Source organism: Entelurus aequoreus, linkage group LG13, assembly GCF_033978785.1.
Source record: "Entelurus aequoreus isolate RoL-2023_Sb linkage group LG13, RoL_Eaeq_v1.1, whole genome shotgun sequence".
Lineage (NCBI taxonomy): Eukaryota > Metazoa > Chordata > Actinopteri > Syngnathiformes > Syngnathidae > Entelurus > Entelurus aequoreus.
Window position 1 is genome coordinate 29,767,948 of NC_084743.1, and position 19,967 is coordinate 29,787,914.

General features: G+C 38.3%; 1 protein-coding gene across 1 annotated transcript; it reads left to right on the forward strand.

Annotated features, from left to right (window-relative positions):
• The first annotated feature begins 16,936 nt into the window (after window positions 1–16,936).
• LOC133663282 (cyclin-dependent kinase 5 activator 2-like) lies at window positions 16,937–19,696 on the forward strand. Its single transcript, XM_062067645.1, has one exon. It carries the CDS (start codon window positions 17,128–17,130, stop codon window positions 17,968–17,970), a length of 843 nt encoding a protein of 280 aa, XP_061923629.1. The 5' UTR covers window positions 16,937–17,127; the 3' UTR covers window positions 17,971–19,696.
• The last annotated feature ends 271 nt before the right edge of the window (window positions 19,697–19,967 follow it).

The window sequence follows — 19,967 nt, forward strand, 5'->3', positions numbered from 1 at the left end:
CAGTTGCCGTTTCCACCACCACCACATTTGCATGCCCTACCTGCAGTAGGGTTTGTTTATCCAGGATAGGGCTATTCAGCCACCAACGAACTCACCGATAGAAGTGGATGTCATCATCGGACTCGATGGACAACCATAAGCAAGTGTGTGTCTGTGTGTGTGTGTGTGCGTGTGTGTGTGAGGGGGCGGGGGGGGGTGTTTGTGTTTACTAACAAGACATCATGGCGGAGCCTAAGTCGAGTTTCTTAACATGGAGATATTCTTACTACTTTTCTTTTGTCGAGGACAAAGAAAATAATATTTTAGTTAAATGTAAGTTGTGTCTTGGATCAAAGATCCTGCCCAAAACAGCAATTCAGTCGCCACTTCATCGCAGGGCCAACACAGATAGACAGACAACACATTCACACACTAGGGACCAAATTAGTGTTACCAATCAAAGGTTAAGAATATTAATCGGCGGTCACTCGAACGAGTATGACGATCCTCCTGGTAGGGGTGTATCCCTTTATGGAGGATGCCTGTGCGTGACTTAGTTTAACGTGGAGAGACTGGTGCACAGCCAGTCCCCACACGATCCTTGACAGAATCGGGTCAGGGTCCAGTGGCATTGAGTCCAAGACGACTGGGGACCTTTTTCTGCTGCAGCCTTGCTCCGCCATCGCAGCCGTTGTGGTAGTTCTTAAATCTACCATCTTCCGCCTGCTCCGCCGTTGAGGTCTTCACCGTATCCCTGGCTAGGGGGCAGTCAGGTACTAGGCCTTTGCCAAGGGCCACCTGGGGTAAAAGTAGTAAAGGGGTTAACCTCCTAGTGCCCCAAGACCCCATAGAGGAGCCTCAACTGCCGGATGCACTTTAACGTCATGCCCAGGACATTAATAAGTACATGAACTACATAATGATGTATATATAAAGACAAATATGCAAATGTTTTTTGTATTTTTTTTTAAAACTTTATCTTGATTGACAACATTGGTTAATTCATTCATCATATTGCTTCATTTTGCAATGTAGAACTGCACACTGAATAAATAATTGTATTACAAAATACCCTGTTCGAATAAGGTAACCAAATATATGATATTATTAATTATGTGGCACTACTGTATTAATTGCTTTGATTGTGGAAATACAGTCTGCATGTGTTGAGCTTTGAGAGGTTTGCAGACTGTTGAAGACAAGCAGAGCTACATTAGCACGGTCACACCACCAGGAGGCAGACTTACTCCGGGAAACGGAGACAGGGCCATCGTCACCTCGGGATATCAGGCATATGCACATTGCACCACAAATTATAAGCTTCTGAATTTGCATTTTAGCTCAGTCAGCAATGTGGATAATGCAGCCATTGTAATGTAGATGACAACGACTTGCATGTGCTGAAATGGCTTCTCATGCATAATTGTATAGGATATATATATATATTATATATATATATATATATATATATATATATATATATATATATATATATATATATATATATATATATATTATATATATATATCCTACACAATTATATATTATATAATAACAATAACATATATAACAATATATATATATATATATATATATATATATATATATATATAACAATATATATATATATATATATATATATATATATATATATATATATATATATATATATATATATATATATATATATCCTACACAATTATATATTATATGATAACAATAACATATATAACAATATATATATATATATATATATATATATATATATATATATATATATATATATATATATATATATATATATATATATATATATATATATATATATATATATATATATATATATATATATATATATATATATATATATATGTATCCTATACAATTATGCATGAGAATATTGTTTTAACAACGATTGGATTCAAATCAGGAATATATATATAATATATATATATATATATATATAACAATATATATATATATATATATATATATATATATATATATATATATAACAATATATATATATATATATATATATATATATATATATATATATATATATATATATATATATATATATATATATATATATATATATATATATATATATATATTTATATAATAATCAACTTACATATTGTTTTAACAACGATTGGATTCAAATCAGGAGTTGATTATATATATATATATATATATATATATATATATATATATATATATATATATATATATATATATATATATATATATATATATATATATAATCAATATATATATATATATATATATAATCAACTCCTGATTTGAATCCAATCGTTGTTAAAACAATATGTATGTATATATATATATATATATATATATATATATATATATATATATATATATATATATTAGGGCTGTGAATCTTTGAGTGTCCCACGATTCAATATCGATTCTTGGGGTCACGATTCGATTCAAAATCGATTTTGTTTTCAATTCAACACGATTCTCGATTCAAAAAGATTTTTTCCCGATTCAAAACTATTCTCTATTCATTCAATACATAGGATTTCAGCAAGATCTACCCCAGTCTGCTGACATGCAAGCAGAGTAGTAGATTTTTGTAAAAAGCTTTTATAATTGTAAAGGACAATGTTTTATCAACTGATTGCAATAATGTAAATTTGTTTTAACTATTCAATGAACCAAAGATATGACTTATTTTATCTTTGTGAAAATATTGGACACAGTGTGTTGTCAAGCTTATGAGATGCGATGCAAGTGTAAGCCACTGTGACACTATTGTTCTTTTTTTAATTTTTTTATAAATGTCTAATGATAATGTCAATGAGGGATTTTTAATCACTGCTATGTTGAAATTGCAACTAATATTGATACTGTTGTTGATAATATTCATTTTTTCAATTGCTCTGTTTATTGCAGTTCTGAGTGTTGCTGGGTCGGGTTTGGTTTTGGAATTGGATTGCATTGTTATGGTATTGCTGTGTATTGTTTTGTTGGATTAATTCATTAAAAAAGTAAAACAATAAATAAATAATAAAAAAAATTCAAAATCGATTTAAAAAAAAGAGAATTGATTCTGAATCGCACAACGTGAGAATCGCGACTTGAATTCAAATCGATTTTTCCCACACCCCTATTTATATATATATATATATATATATATATATATATATATATATATATATATATATATATATATATATATATATATATATATATATATATATATAGTTCAAATGTGAGTCATTATGAGCTGAAAAATATCACTCATCATGCCAGTATTGATTGGAATCTGATACTACCCTTGATATTGATACTATGCAGACACTGTAACACACATCGTTAGTTCAGTTTGTTCTGTACCAAACTTTCAAAGAATGCTCTTTAATTTAGCAAAGAACCGTTGACAAACAAGTATGAGTAAGGACTGAACCATTTAGCCCTCCTGTCAAAATGTTTTACTTGTGATGTTGGAAACGTGGATAATGAAGGCGGGACACCTTGATGCTTTATTGAAAATATGCATTCGCTCCATCGCATCCTGCTACCATCTTTTTGTTTCATAGTGATTAAAGAGGGCCTGTCCTCTTATCCAGTGTAGTGACTGATGTGTGAACACAAACGTGGCTTCATCAAAAGCTCTTCTGTGAAATGGGCAGCAATTGACAGCTGTGGGATGTTATTTACTTTCATCAACTCACTAGTGTTTCTGCAGTGTGCCACAAATCGGCTAAAAACAAAAAACTAACTACAATAGAATGTACTACTAACAACTACGGAAGTTTTATGACGTAATGTAATATTAATGTACAGTATTTTTCTTTGGTGAGTGAGTAATATCACTTTCCAGCTGCTTCTCAGTCAAACACACCATCAGCAACCTTTCCATATTTCCATGCACAAATATTCGTTGTCTGGAAATGATGTTAACATTATTGGCTGGCGTTAGCCTCATTTTTCTTCAGTATGGTGCAGACTAGCAGTGACACGCTCAAATTGCTTTGCCAAGTTGGTGAGAACTCAGTCATGTTTTGGATGATTTATTTCTTTAATTCAATGAATATTACATTTTTCTTCTTCTCAGCGCTGTCTTCCACACTCACTTTCTTTGTTCCCATGATTGGGGGAAAAAAATGTATCTTGATCTCTAGCTATAAGCTAATGCTAGCGATTAAGACCGGATGTTTTGGGCAGATTTTACAGGGTTCACTTTGGCATTTGATACGCCAATTAATGGTGGGGATACTGTCGTCGTATTCGTTTAATCTGGAGCCAGAAGATGTTTAAAGAGGACATGATGTATACACTTGAAATCAGAAGTATTTATTCCCTATTGGATACAATTCTAATACAATTTGTCTGAGCGCTATCTGTCCCTAGTAGCATTCAACACGGCAACTTACACAAGGCTGTCCGGTTACGCCCTCCCCCTCGCGCTCGTACAATACATACCACAATGTATGAATATGCAATGAGGTGTCTGCTTCCAGGGGTGGAATCTTCCTCTGCCTTCTCCTTCCTGGAATCCGACTTCATACCTGGTGTTGTCCGTCAGACCTCGGCAAACAAAAATGTTTGTTGGCAAATATTAGCCGAGACAGCTTTTATCTCAAAACACTCTTAAGTTGAGGTACTGTTGTACTTATTCAGAGTAAATTTGACTTCTGCATTTCACCAACAATAGGAAAGCAATTCATATGGCTCCATTCATTGCGGTTTACCTGACACATGAAACGTGACGAATGGACATGCACTATCCACTTCAGCCGCCAAATGGCGGTAGAGTGTTGAATATCTTAAAGTGTTTTGTGGCAATTACAACTTTAAGCACAGCGTCAGTTGCTGTACAGAGTGGCACTTTCCATCATTTTCAGCAGACTGCATTGCAAAGTGATTATCTTCCTCTCACGCGAGATTCATCGAGGAATGGGGCCATATGACTCCCTTCCCTACTGTGACTGTGGGAAGCTTTTAAAGTGCTCCCTATAGTGGCTGGGGCTATCAGACGAGGACATATTTCTAATTTTCAAGATGATGTCACCAACTGGTCTGACCGAAAGAAAGCGATGTCGCTATGTAGCAATGATGTCACCAGCTTCGTTAAACCAGGTGAGCTCTGAAGGAAAGGCTATGAATATTTTCAGTGTTTCAGTTAAAGAGTCAATAGAATCTGGCTTCAGTATTTAAAACTGAAGGAGTTGGGTCTGACCCAAAGCAAGCGATGTCACTATGTGGCAATGATGTCACTATGTGGCAATGATGTCACAGGTGAGCTCTGATGGAAAGGCACTGAATATTTTCAGTGTTTGAGTTATAAAGTGAATCAAATCTGGCTTCAGAAACCAAAACTGAAGGTGTTGGCATTAACATCCAACTGAGCCTGCTTTCTCAGAGATCAGAACCAAATAATCCTGATGCCATGTCTAACCTGTGGGAGACAATACTCAAACCGGGGGAGTTTGTTTCAAATGTCAAGGAAAAGGTCACCAGTCTTGCAACGATGTCCAAACTGATGAAGATTGACTTCATTTCAAATCCAAAGCAGTTTACATCAAATGTGAAGGAAAAGGTGAAAAAAGTGGCTTTTTTCTCCAAACTGAATGAGTACATATCAATTTCCGGAGTGAGAGACTTTGCGTCAGCATCCAAATGGAGCGAGACTGTTTCTGCCTATACAGCCCGATTATGGATCCGGCCACCACCTCGGAAAAACCTAGGCATTAAACCTTAAAATGCAAACTACAGGAGCGAGGAGTAATCGAAGTTGACCACCAAGCTGCTTCAGTCCCCAAACAAAATAAACTTTCAACGTTTGAACATTGAGGAGAACAAGGGCCGAACTGAAGTATATTTTATCATCGTTTACTTCGAAAGGCAAACTCTTGGAAAAAGTCTGTCTGATAAAGAAGTACTTGTTTCAAGGTCAACACATCTTTCTTTACAACTATCCTATAAATCATATGATTGTGTAAAGACCTCATATTTGGCCTTTGTTCTTGCATATGAAATTAAATGTCTTCAATGGACTTTAGGCTTCACTTTCTTATTTGTCAAATACCTTTCAAAATCAAGCCTCCTAAAATTCAATGTTCAAGCTCAAGTCTCGAAGGCTGACTGAATGGCCGATGGAGTTCAAGGGAACCTACTATGCAAAACCAACTTTTCTTACCTACTCGTGCCTGCTTATGTGTAGCTGGGTTCTGCATACGTCCCGATAATTTGAAATCAAACCGTATGGCGGATATGTTTATAAAGTAATTTTGCCTTCCATCTTACTTCCGCCAAACGGTCCGTTCGGAATTTGCTCTGACTTGTGACATTTTCTGACCTGTGACGTCAACTAATTAAATTTACCCAAACGTCCTTGCACGAGTCAGCCATTTTTAATGATTGTAGGACCTGCAACCACAACATTTCCACGATGAAACCCAATGCAGAAATTGCTCTGTTGTTGGTTGCTTTAACCAGCACAAGTCACTCCACAAACTCTCAACCTCATCTGAAGTAAAAAGTGCTTTAGTTTGAACTTTTATGATTCATGGCAATGCTCCTTCAAGAAGTTGCTCTGAGTCCATAGAAGAGTCCTGCTTCAACCACAGACCTTCACAAAAATATATATTTTCCGAAAAACGAATGGTGGCCTCGGTGCCTACTATTTATGGCATTGGAAGGGTAAGTAATAACAGTAGGTTAGAAATGTGTGAATGATACATTAGCAATGTTAGCTTGATTTGTTGTGTAGCTAGTTTAGCTTTCTTTGTAAGACAACAGAGTCCCTGTCCTCCAGCTAAATCAAGAATGATTGACCTAAAAACTACTTTTAATTGGATTAGTCTCTCCTGTGTTTTAGAGTGAACCAGTCAGGTTAATAATCCGGTATTCTAAAAACAAAGTAGCTCATAGTGTAGTTCACTGCGTTGCCAGCCAACGCAGCAGTGCAGTAAAAAAAATGTACATGATATACAATAGAAAAGCATTTTATTGACAATATACAAGCATGCATCCAGGATGTAGCATTGAGGAGATAATGACTCTGTAAAAGATTTAAAGGGCAATATGTAAGAAAATGGCCAGAAATGGTATCAGCAATCCAGCTCGATAGACTGGACTACTCCAAGGAACTTCAAACATCCACAGCCTCATACTAGGGGTTGAGGTGCTGGGAACATAATAGCTGAATAGACAAGCGTGTTGTCAATAACAAATCTCTAACCAACAAATTTTACACAGCAATTAGGCTATTTTCAGGAAGAAGTATGTCATGCCTAACGAGCATATATTTCCCCTGTTAGCCTTTATGTCGATGTGTCATTGACCGGGCTAGCATGCTAAACATTCGTTGCACGAATATTCTAGCTTTGTTAGACAATATCATAGACTCTATTGGACAGTATAGTTTACATACGAAATGACCATTTCCATTTATTACAAGTAATAAGAAAACGTAAATGCCTTACTTACCTATCAAGGAGGAAATTGGCAAGTTTGGCGTCAGATGAAAAAGTATTTTCCGCCTTCAATCGTCGCTATCTTTCAAAGGCATCCCCAATACAAATATTTGTTTTGTCCCTGGCTTTGTCATGAATAAGATGAGAATCGTAACGAGGCCTTTTAGATTTACTAAGGTCTATTAGCATAATACATTCATCACTCAAGTTAATCATCAGAGTATATACAATGAATTATTTACATTATTTACAATCCGGGGGGTGGGATGTGGAGGGGGGTGGGGTGGGGGTGGGGGGTAGGTTGGGTTGCTATCAGCATACTTCAGTCATCAACAATTATATCACCTGAGAAATGGACATTGTAACAGTGTAGGTCTGACTTCGTAGGATATGTACAGCGAGCAGTGAACATAGTGAGCCCAGAAAGGATAAGAACAAGTACATACATTTGATTATTTGCATTTGATTATTTACATTTGTTTATTTACAATCCGGGGAGGTGGGATGTGGTGGGGGCAGGGGGATAGGCTAGGGTTGTAGCTGCCTGGAAGTGTTCTTTTAGTGCGGTTTTGAAGGAGGATAGAGATGCACTTTTTTTTACACCTGTTGGGAGTGCATTCCATATTGATGTGGCATAGAAGGAGAATGAGTTAAGACCTTTGTTAGATCGGAATCTGGGTTTGTCGTGGTTTGTGGAGCTCCTCCTGGCGTTGCGGTTATGGCGGTATTTACGTTATGTAAGTAGTTTGACATGTACTTCGGTATCAGGGAAGTGTAGCGAATTTTATAGACTAGGCTCAGTGCAAGTTGTTTTACTCTGTCCTCCACCCTGAGCCAGCCCACTTTGGAGATGTTGGTAGGAGTGAGGTGTGATCTGGGGTGGAGGTCTAGAAGTAACCTGACTAGCTTGTTCTGTGATGTTTGGAGTCTAGATTTGAGGGTTTTGTAGGTGCTAGGGTACCAGGAGGTGCATGCGTGATCAAAAAAGGGTTGAATGAGATTTCCCGCTAAAATCTTCATGGTGCTTTTGTTGACCAGAGAGGAGATTCTGTAGAGAAATCGTGTTCGTTGGTTGACCTTTTTGATTACCTTGGTTGCAATTTTATCACAGGAAAGATTAGCCTCTAGAATGGAACCTAGGTAAAGTAACCTGACTAGCTTGTTGTGCGATGTTTGGAGTCTAGATTTGAAGGTTTTGGAGGTGCTAGGGTACCAGGAGGTGCATGCGTGATCGAAAAAGGGTTGAATGAGAGTTCCCGCTAGAATCTTCATGGTGCTTTTGTTGACCAGAGAGGAGATTCTGTAGAGAAATCGTGTTCGTTGGTTGACCTTTTTGATTACCTTGGTTGCCATTTAATCACATGAAAGATTAGCCTCTAGAATGGAACCTAGGTAGGGGACCTCATATTTCCTGGTGATAACAATGTCACCCACTTTTATAGTGAAGTCACTGACTTTCTTAAGGTTGATTTGGGACCCAAATAGGATGGATTCCGTTTTATCTAAGTGTATGGATAGGTTATTGTCAGCGAGCCAGGTGCAAATTCTACAGAGTTCGGCACTGAGGATTTTTTCCACCTGTGATTTGTCATTGCCGGATACCAGCAGGGCCGAGTCATCCGCAAACAGGAACAATTCACAGTCGCATGCTGATGACATGTCGTTTACGTATATTAGGAACAGTAAAGGCCCTAATATACTGCCTTGGGGGACTCCACAGCTTACTGAGAGGGGGGGGGGGGACACGGTGCCATTCACCTCTACCACCTGTTTCCTCCCCTCCAAGTAAGATTGCATCCAGCTCGATGAGGTTTTATCAAATCCGATTGCTCTGAGCTTATCCAACAGTATAGCGTGGTTTACGGTGTCAAAGCCCTTCTGAAGGTCCAGCATGACCATACCGCTGTATTTGCCCACGTCCACCTCATGTTTGATGTGGTCGGTCAGATAGAGAAGGCATGTGTCAGTGGAATGGTTAGTTCTGAAGCCGGATTGGAATTTGTACATGAGTTTTTTAGTGGCAAGGTAACTATCGCCCTGTTCATAAACTATTTTTTCCATTTCTTTCGAAATGGAACTGAGAATAGAAACAGGTCGGTAGTTACCAGGTTCTAATTTGCTTCCATTTTTAAAAAGAGGAGTTACTCTTGCTACCTTGAAATCTTTTGGTACTTGGCCTTGTTTAATTGAGAGGTTTATTATGTGTGTGATAATTGGGGCAATGGTGGTGGCAGAGTCCCTGAGGAATCTGGAGGGGATATTGTCAAGACCAGTGGCCTTGTTTTGGTGGAGCGCGCTCAATTTTTTGAGCACCTCGTCAGCTGAGACCATTTCTAATTTGAAATCGTTTTTGAATACTCCTAGCTTTCTGTAGTAGGCTTTAATGTGTTCTACACCAAAGCAACCAGAATGGTGGGACAGCTTGTTAACTAAGGGATCACGCTAGTGTTTTTAGGAATTTCCTGCAAAAAGTTTGGAAATGAACTCAGGGGCCGTAATTGCATCTCTAGTTTATGCTCTACGAGTAACATTTTTAACTCAAACTTCAAAGCAGTTGCACCTGTAAAAAATCAGATAAGTTTAATATTAGCAATATTTGTGTATTTCTAGGAACCAAATTGACAATAAGTGGTATGGAATTGAAAGTGTTGAAAAACTGTGTATCAAAAACAATGGCAAAATATGCTATCTTGAAGTACTTAACAAAATGCATCATGGCATCATAGAAATAATGCCAGACAGTAAAATGCTCCAGCCAAATAGAATCAGAAAATCTAATCCAATGTCAAAGGCCAGTCCACTTTACCATACTTTAAATCAGGCATTTCAATCCACTTCCATTTACAGTAAACTGGTGTTATATAACTTTCTAAGGAGAAGACGGTTCTGGTGCGGGTAATTGGATTAGCCATGAAGTTCTCAGTGACGTGTGCAGGATTACGTATGGCCTACTACACGGAACTATATTTGGAGGAATCCACACAAACAGTTCCAGAATGAACAATTTGACCTTATTAGTTTAAAAAAATAAACATTGAAAAAACACTCAAACCAAAATAAGTCACTCGAATTAAAATAGCATTAATAAAGTAAATTGTCATCAGTGAAGAGATATAGGTACAATATCTGTGTTGTTGTTTACAAACAATATAAGTGATGTACATAGAGATCCTGGTAGGAAAAAAAAAAAACACTTCCCATCCAACCAGATGGAGCTTGAGAGGTGCTGCAAAGAGAAATGTGCAAAACTGCCCAAAGATAGGTGTGTCAAGCTTGTGGCATCATATTCAAAAAGACTTGAGGCTGTAACTTTTGCCAAAGGTGCATCAACAAAGTATTGAGCAAAGGCTGCGAATACTTTTGTACGTGTGATTTTTTTTTTTTTTTTTTTAAACAAATTTACAAAAATAAAATTTTATTATTTTCACATTGTCAATATGGGGTAATGTCTGTAGAATTGTGATGACAAAAAATATATTGTTGTTCAGGAGAGAACACAAATACAAATAATAACAGAAGAAATTAACAAATTTAAAAAATGGTTTGACAAAAACAGACTATCTTTCAATCTCAGCAAAACTTAAATAATACTATTCGGTAACAGTAGAAGGGAAAGTTAAACACATATACCAATGGACGGAGTAAACATTGAAAGGGTGAAAGAAAACACATTTTGGGGTGTAATAATATATGATAAAATTAACTGGAAACCTCATGTAAAAAATATACAACATGTAGTAGCAAGAAACACATCAATAATGAATAAAGCAAAACATGTTCTACACCAAAAATCACTTCTTATTCTCTACTGCTCGCTAGTGTTACCATATCTGAGTTATTGTGTAGAAATTGTGATGATCCATAGCCCGGATCATGTTTTGTTCCGGTTTATGATTCCCTTACTTCTGTTTCAGCACCCCTGTTTTTATGTTCCTTTTTGCCATGGGTGCTGATCATGTTCACCTGCCTCTGATTAGTGGTCGGGACGCTCACCTGCTCCCGGTCGCTAATCAGAGAGCTATTTAGTCCTGCCTCTCGCCACAATCTGGCTGGCTGTTTTGTTTGCTTCACGCAACATGTTACGTTGGTTTCTGATTCCTTATTCCTGTGCTAGTTTTTCTATGGCTTCCCGGGCCAGCCGCCTGTTCCCATGTTTTGTATTATTGCCTAGTTATGATAATAAACCCTTTTTCTTACCTGTACAGTTTCCGAACGTCTATCTGCATCTTGGGGAAACGACCAGCGCATAACCATGCGACCCCACCGTAACAGAAATAATGGGAAAGAACTACAAATGTGCGCATCATTCACTAACTGTGTTACAAAAAAGATCAATTAGAAGAATACATAATGTTGGATACAGAGAACATACAAACCCTTTATTTATTGAATTCAAAATATTGAAATTCAACTATTTGGTGCATTTGCAAACAGCTAAAATTATGTACAAAGCAAACTCTAACCTGCTACCCAATAATGTACAACAATCCTTCTCAACAAAAGAGGAAAAATATAACCGTAGAGGAAAATTTAATTTAAAGCATCTGTATGTGCATATAACACTTAAAACATTTAGCATATTTGTATGTGGAATTAATTTATGGAATGGATTAAGCAAATACATTTTAAAAAGCACCAATATGATTCAGTTTAAGAGACTGTTCAAACTACAAGTGTTCACAAAGTACATAGTATATTACGTATATTAAGTAGTATATTACGTAAATATTACATATATGTTATATTTTATATTGCTACTACATTTTTAGTCTACTTTATACCTGCATTATCCTTTCCATCCTTACACTTTCCACCCTTTGTAACTGAGCTACTGTGTGGAACAATTTCCCTTGTGGAACATTAAAGTTTGTCTAAGTATAAGTCTAAGTCTAAGTACAAAGAAGAACAATTATGATTAACATCTTGAACATTTGAAAAAACCCGAGATAATGATTATTTATGTATTTAATATTGTTTACTTACTTATTGTATATTTATTTTTTATTTATTTATTTATTCACTGTTCTGTTACAAACAGAGAACAAGGAAATGGGATAAAATTGCTACCATATGAAAAGGAGTAGGATTAAATACGCTGTTTCTTCCCACTCCTTTTCGGACGTGTTGTAATGAAACCACTGGAAATATGTGATGCGTCACATTGTATCGTATGCATGTTCAAAATAAACTGAAACTGAAACAGAAAAATGTTTGTATTTTATTTGGAGTAAGGCTGTAACATAAACAAAATGTGGAAATAGTGAAGAACTATGACTACTTTCCAAATGCTAAGTAATTATTGAATACGTTTAAAATCAAAAGTAAGATTACTAAATCAGTTTTAATATTTGAGTGGTGTAGTGGAAAAAGTTAAGAACTCCTGCCTCAAGGAGGAACCTCACGTTTTTCGGAAATGTGCGTATCATTCACAAACCCTTTGTAAGACAAGAACACAGATATTACATTTACACATTTTAAATCGTAAATAAACAAGGGCTGTCAAATAATTATACTTTTTTTTTCAATCAGATTAATCACATTCTAATTCTGTGATTAATCATGATTAATCGCAAGTTATTATTTGCTTTCATAAATAACATTTTCTTCCAAAAAAAATACCCTAATATTTGGATGCAAATGCAATTTTGTAGACAGAATGTCATACGGGAACATTTTCCAAATGTTTTACTGAACTGCAAGTCGTTGATTTGCTAAAAAACTTGGTGACAGTAAGTACAGTAAGAATTAGGTGCACTTTTTTTTTTGTCTTAAATTGAAATATGTCCTGCTTAATTTAATGAAAATAAACAGATTTATCTAACAGGGGTATGTCCTGCTTAACTTGAAACAGAATAAATTCAGTGTGCAGCTTTATAATAGAGCAGGTCTCCAACTCTCATCACTATGAAAACTACTGTGACAAAAAGAGAGGTGAGATATTTGTTGAACTAATATGAGTGGCAATGGTGCTTTATTTATAAAGAAGATCTCCTCTCAATGAGATTATTGTGTTTATGCTATGTTGTGTAATTTAAATAAAAGCATCACACACACTCATAGCTCATTAAATTGGAGAAAATGAAACGCCACTAATAGTTTTAAACCACATATTTCTATTTGCCTACACTGTAAAAAAAAAAATCCTATTTTTCTGGTTAATTTACTCTAAATTTCTACTGTAAATTTAAAAAAATAATTAAATAGTTTATAAAACTGTAGAATTGAAGACATTAACTGTAAATAAACAATCTGCCTGTTATTTTAAGTAATATGCCAGTAATGACAAACTATGTATATTTCTATTTTTTTTACAGAAAAATACCAAATTAATTATACATAGCATTTTCTGTTTTCTTAAATTACTTTCAAATTCATGTAAAATTACAGTAATTATCTTTCATTAAATATGTAGCTTGTTATATAAAAGTCTATGTCCATACTAACAATCTAACACAGGGGTGTCAAACTCAAATACAGAGTGGGCCAAAATTTAAAACTGAACAAAGCCGCGGGCCAAGGTTGAACAAATTAACCTTTAACGTACTCTACGAGCTATCGTCACGTCCGCTTTTCATCCATTGTAACATCGTTCAGACCCAGTCACAAAAAATGTGCGGTTTCTGTACGCACACACGAGCGAATAACAACAGCGATACAGGTTACTCTGAGGGTGCCAGTATAAAAAACTTTAACACTGTTAGAAATATACGCCACACTGTGAATCTACACCAAACAAGAATGACAAACACATTTCGGGAGAACATCCGCACTGTAACACAACATAAACACAACAGAACAAATACCCAGAATCCTTGGTTGATCTTAATAATTTAGTTAAAATCTGTAAAATTACGATATTTTTCCGCAAAACGTTTGTATGTCTGTAAATATAAGGTTTTTGATCATTATTTGGTTTACAATGTTTTACTTTAATTTTATGGTTTTCGTTTGGCAGCCGTAGCTGCCAGTAGATGACCGTTTTTTTACAGAATTTTTTTTTACAGTGTAGGTTTTAGGTAAAAATACTAAAAACTAGTGAAGTTATCTGTCCATGCTAGTTGTTAAGATGTGTATGTCACAGCTTGTCACACCACGGTGTGCCTTATTTTGAGTTTCCTGGTGGTTTTATGGGATTTGTGTTTGTTCCTGTCCTGCGCTCTTATTTTGGTGGCACTTTCTGCTGTTTTGGTGTTTTTTCATAACTGCTTTACGCCTGCCTTCGAGCATTTTCCCCTCACCTGTTTTCTGCAGTGTTGGGACTAACTTGTTACAAAGTGCTGTAACGCCATTATTTTCGGCGGTAACTAGTAGTCTAAGGCGTTATTTTTTTATATTCAGTAACTCAGTTACCGTTACTACATGATGCGATTTTTTATGTAGTATCATCTAGAAACAGAAGATCTGAGTGTGTTTTATTGGAGAGCTGCAGTGTCGTCCTTCTGAATCTTCCTGTGTCACATCCAGGAGAAAAGAAAAAGTGCGGTGCTTGTGTGTGTATGTGTGCGTGTGTGTGAGTGTGTGTGTGTGGCCGGAAGCCGGAGCACCCGGAGGGAACCCACACAGTCACAGGGAGAACATGCAAACTCCATACAGAAAAAAGACGCCCGAGCACAGAATCGAACCCAGGACCACCTGCTCAGTGGCCTTGTGGTTAGAGAGCCCGCCCTGAGATCGGTATGTTGTGAGTTCAAACCGAGTCATACCAAAGACTATAAAAATGGGACCCATTACCTCCCTGCTTGGCACTCAACATCAAGGGTTGGAATTGGGGGTTAAATCACCAAAAATGATTCCCGGGCGTGGCCACCGCTACTGCTCACTGCTCCCCTCACCTCCCAGTGGGTGGAACAAGGGGATGGGTCAAATGCAGAAGACAAATTTCACCCCACCTAGTGTGTGTGTGGTACTTTAATTTAATTTTAACTTTAATTTGTATTGTGAGGCAGACACACACACATGTTTATTCTTATTGCTTATTGTTATATTTTCTATTGTATTTCCGTTTATATTTTTAAATTATTTTCAATTCTATCTCAATTCCAGCCCACATGGCTCCCTCAGGAATTTTAATTTTCCTGAGGGAACTGTCCTGAAGAAATCAATAAAGTACTATCCATCTATCTATATATCTATCAAAATAACCCAGCATTTGTTGTTGTGCTAAATGGCATGGTGAGGATTTAAGGCAGGGGTGTCAAACGTACGGCCCGTGGGCCGGATCAGGCCCCCGAACAGGTTTTATCCGGCCCGCGGGATAAGTTTGCTAAATATAAAAATGGGCCGAAATTTTAGAATGAAAGAAACCGCCGTTCTAAATGTGTCCACTAGATGTCGCAATAGCAATTCTTTGTATCATTGGGGATGATGCTACATATGTAAAAAAAAAAAAAAGAAGTAACCACATGATGTGAGTGCACCAGTCCAGGAAAATGATCAAACTACATGAATAACATGATTTTGATATTATTTTTTTTATCTTGATAGATTGAAAATCAACACCAATGATTTGACTGATGAATATTATCACATAATTTATTCAGAAAGTATAAATAATGACAAATAAAGATAGAATACTGTTAACCACAGCATGTAAGTGTAAAAAAAAACCCAACATTATGATTTGTACATTTTCAGAATGTGCTTATTCTATTTAAAAAAAAAAGAAAACAATCGGAAGTTATCTTTATTTTTAAGTTATCGTGCCGTGATTTTACCAGTCCGGCCCACTTGGGAGTAGATTTTCCTCCATGTGGCCCCCGATCTAAAATGAGTTTGACACCCCTGTATTATCCATCCATTTTCTACCGCTTGTCCCTTTTGGGGTCGCGGGGGGTCGCTGGAGCCTATCTCAGCTGCATTCGGGCGGAAGGCGTGGTACACCCTGGACAAGTCGCCACCTCATCACAGGGCCAACACAGATAGACAGACAACATTCACACTCACATTCACACACTAGGGTCAATTTAGTGTATTAAAGGGTTCCAAATATATCAAAGGTGATGCCATTTCCTTCGTTTAAAACAGGGGTGTCAAACGTACGGCCCATGGGCCAGATCAGGCCCCTGAACAGGCACATAATTTATTCAGAAAGTATAAATAACGACAACTAAAGATAGAATACTGTTAACCGCAACATGTAAGTGTAAAAAACCCCCAGCAACATTATGATTTGTACAATTTCAGAATGTGCTTGTTCTATTTTTAAACAAAGAAAATCATCTGAAGTTGTCTTTATTTTTAAGTTATCGTGCCGTGATTTTACCAGTCCGGCCCACTTGAGGGTAGATTTTTCTCCATGTGGCCCCCGATCTAAAATGAGTTTGACACCCCTGATTTAAGGTTTTCTGTGTTTTTTAAAAGCAGGACGGGTGTAAAGATAGAACAGGGCCTGTGAATGTAGGCTATCAATGGCACATAAATCCATGGGGTGATTGGATCAGTAAGCGGCTCTCTAATTGGCTGGCCGGAACGTCAATCAGGGTCTGCATGAGGGAGGGAGACTTCCACACTTGTGTGCGCCAGCATCAGTGTGCGCGCTCGTCCTATGCGCTCCGTTTTGGAATATAGACCTTGAATTCCACACGTTGATGGATTTAATCGCTTCATCGTGACCTCCCCCCCCCCCCCCCCCCCCCGAGCCCGATCGTCTCTCTCGTTTTTTGCCGCAGAAAAGCCCCATCGCACCTCCGCAGACATGGGCACCGTCCTCTCCATATCCCCCGCCACCAAGAAGGCGATGGACGCCGACGTGGCGGGTGACAGCAAAGGCGACAAAAGCCTCAAGCGTCCCTCCATGTTCGTGTCGCTTTCCTGGAGGAAGCTGGTGTCCGGCTCGGCGAAGAAGAGCGCCAAGAAGGTGACCCCTAACCCGCTGCCCAATCCGGTGGCGCAGCGCAACAGCGAGAACTTGCGGAAAACGGAAGAACGGAAACAGCGGGCCCCCATCCCGGTCCCGGTGCCCACCGTCCCGACGCAGAAGAAAGACACCCAAGGCAAGAGCGCGTCGCCGGGGAAGAAGCAAGGCAGCCCGACCTTAGTGTCCCCCCGGCGGATAGTGATCCAGGCGTCCACCGGGGAGCTCCTCCGGTGTTTGGGGGACTTCGTGTGCCGCAGGTGTTACAAGCTGAAGGACTTAAACAGCGGGGATGTCATCCTCTGGTTTCGGAACATCGACCGGACTCTCTTGCTGCAAGGCTGGCAGGACCAGGGCTTCATCACGCCCGCCAACGTGGTCTTCGTCTACCTGCTCTGCGACGCCACCCTCCGGGACGACGTGGACAGCGCCGCGGAGCTTCAAGGCGCCTTCCAGACGTGCCTTTACCTGGCCTACTCCTACATGGGCAACGAGATCTCCTACCCGCTCAAGCCCTTCATGATTGAGTCCAACAAAGACGTGTTCTGGGAGACCTCCCTGGGCATCATCGAGCGGCTGAGCGGCAAAATGCTGCAGCTGAACGCGGACCCGCACTTTTTCACGGAGGTCTTCCAAGACCTGAAAGGCCAGCGGGATAGCGGCGAGGCGAACCTGGACCGCTGATATGGACGCTGGACCACTTATCATCCAAGCATCACTGAACGGCGGCTTTGAATGTAAAAAAAAAAAAAAAAAAAAAAAAAAAGAAGGCCAGAATAGATCTGATGACGTCACGCTGCGTCGTGTTTAGAATACAGGTGTGACTCATGCATGTCATCTACGGTTTTGTTGTCCTCCTTTTAGGTTAAATTGACCTCTTCTATTAATGAATGCTTATGCGGACCAGAATAGAACCGTTTAACAGGTGGAGCTGTCCAAGGTGCTGACCCGTCCCCTTCGCTATTTGTGTCCTCATCAGAGGTCTCAGAGCCTAATCCTTCAAAGTAGAGCTAATATTGCCCAGTGTACTTACACAATCATTCCCAGCTTGTCATTTAGGAGGACCTTAAACGCCCTTAGAACAGTGTTTTTCAACCTTTTCTGAGCCAAGGCACATTTTTTTTTCATTGAAAAAATCCCGAGGCACACCACCAGCAGAAAACACTAAAAAAAATTAAACACAGCAGCCGGTATTGACAGTAAAACGTTTAGTATGGGGAACATATTCTAAGTAACAAAGACTTAATTTAGAGTTATTTGGACACTAGGGGAACATAAGGCTTAGGGTTATTAATAAGCAATAATTGAGGTTATTTTTAGTTAATGGCTTACTGTGTATAGTAAAGCCATGCAGAATAAGGCATTAATAAGTACTTAATAATGCATAATTAAGAGCCAATATGTTACTATTTTGCATGTTAATAAGCAACTATTAATGGTGAAAATGCTCCCAATACTAGAGTGTTACGAAAAGTCGTTCTCGCAATTGTTGGATATGAATTCAAACCATAACCAACCATGCATCACTATAGCTCTTGTCTCCAAGTAGGTGTACTGTCACGACCTGTCACATCACTCCGTGACTTATTTTGAGTTTGTTGGTGTTTTCCTGTGTGTCGTGTTTTAGTTTTTGTCTTGCACTCCTATTTTGGTGTTGATTGTCATGGCATGCACGGATGTACTTTGTGGACGCTGTCTGCTCCACACACTGTAAGTATTTACTGTCGTCCAGCATTCTGTTTTTGTTTACTTTGCAGCCAGTTAAAGTAAAAAAAAAGTTAAAGTACCAATGATTGTCACACACACACTACGTGTGGTGAAATGTGTCCTCTGCATTTGACCCATCTCCTTGTTCACCCCCTGGGAGGTGAGGGGAGCAGTGAGCAGCAGTGGTGGCTGCGCCAGGGAGTCATTTTTGGTGATTTAACCCCCAATTCCAACCCTTGATGCTGAGTGCCAAGCAGGGAGGTAATGGGTCCCATTTTTATAGTCTTTGGTATGACTCGGCCGGGGTTTGAACTCACAACCTACCGATCTCAGGACGGACACTCTAACCACTAGGCCACTGAGTAGGTGTAGTTCAGTTTTAGCTTAGTTTGGCATAGCCATTCCTAAGCTTCAATGCCTTTTCTTAGCGGCACTCGCCTTCTGTTTGTTTTGTGTTTAAGCGTTAGATACCTTTTTACCTGCAAACCATCGCCGTCGTTCCCGACATCTACAAAGCAATTAGCTACCTGCTGCCACCTACTGATATGGAAGAGTATTACACGGTTACTCTGCAGAGACAGCACAGACACCCAACAACGGCACATTTGCGGATTTTATTTACTGGTTTGCAAAAAATATTTTAACCCAATTAGGTGAAATTACATAATCTCCCACGGCACACCAAACAATATCTCACAGCACACTAGTGAATGAAAGTGGTTGAAAAACACTACCTTAGAATAATAGAATTGGTAAACCTTAAAATGTTTTGGTTTTTTAATGACAAATTCTGCATGACTATTGCCACACACGGTAGGCATTTATATGACATATATACCTCTTAGGCCATGGCTTTTCAACTGGCGAATTCGATGTTAATGCGCATCCACGCTAAAGGTATCCTCGAACAAAATAACCAAAGCAATTAAGGTCAAACATGTTGATATATTGAGCAATATTTTACGCAACCAGGA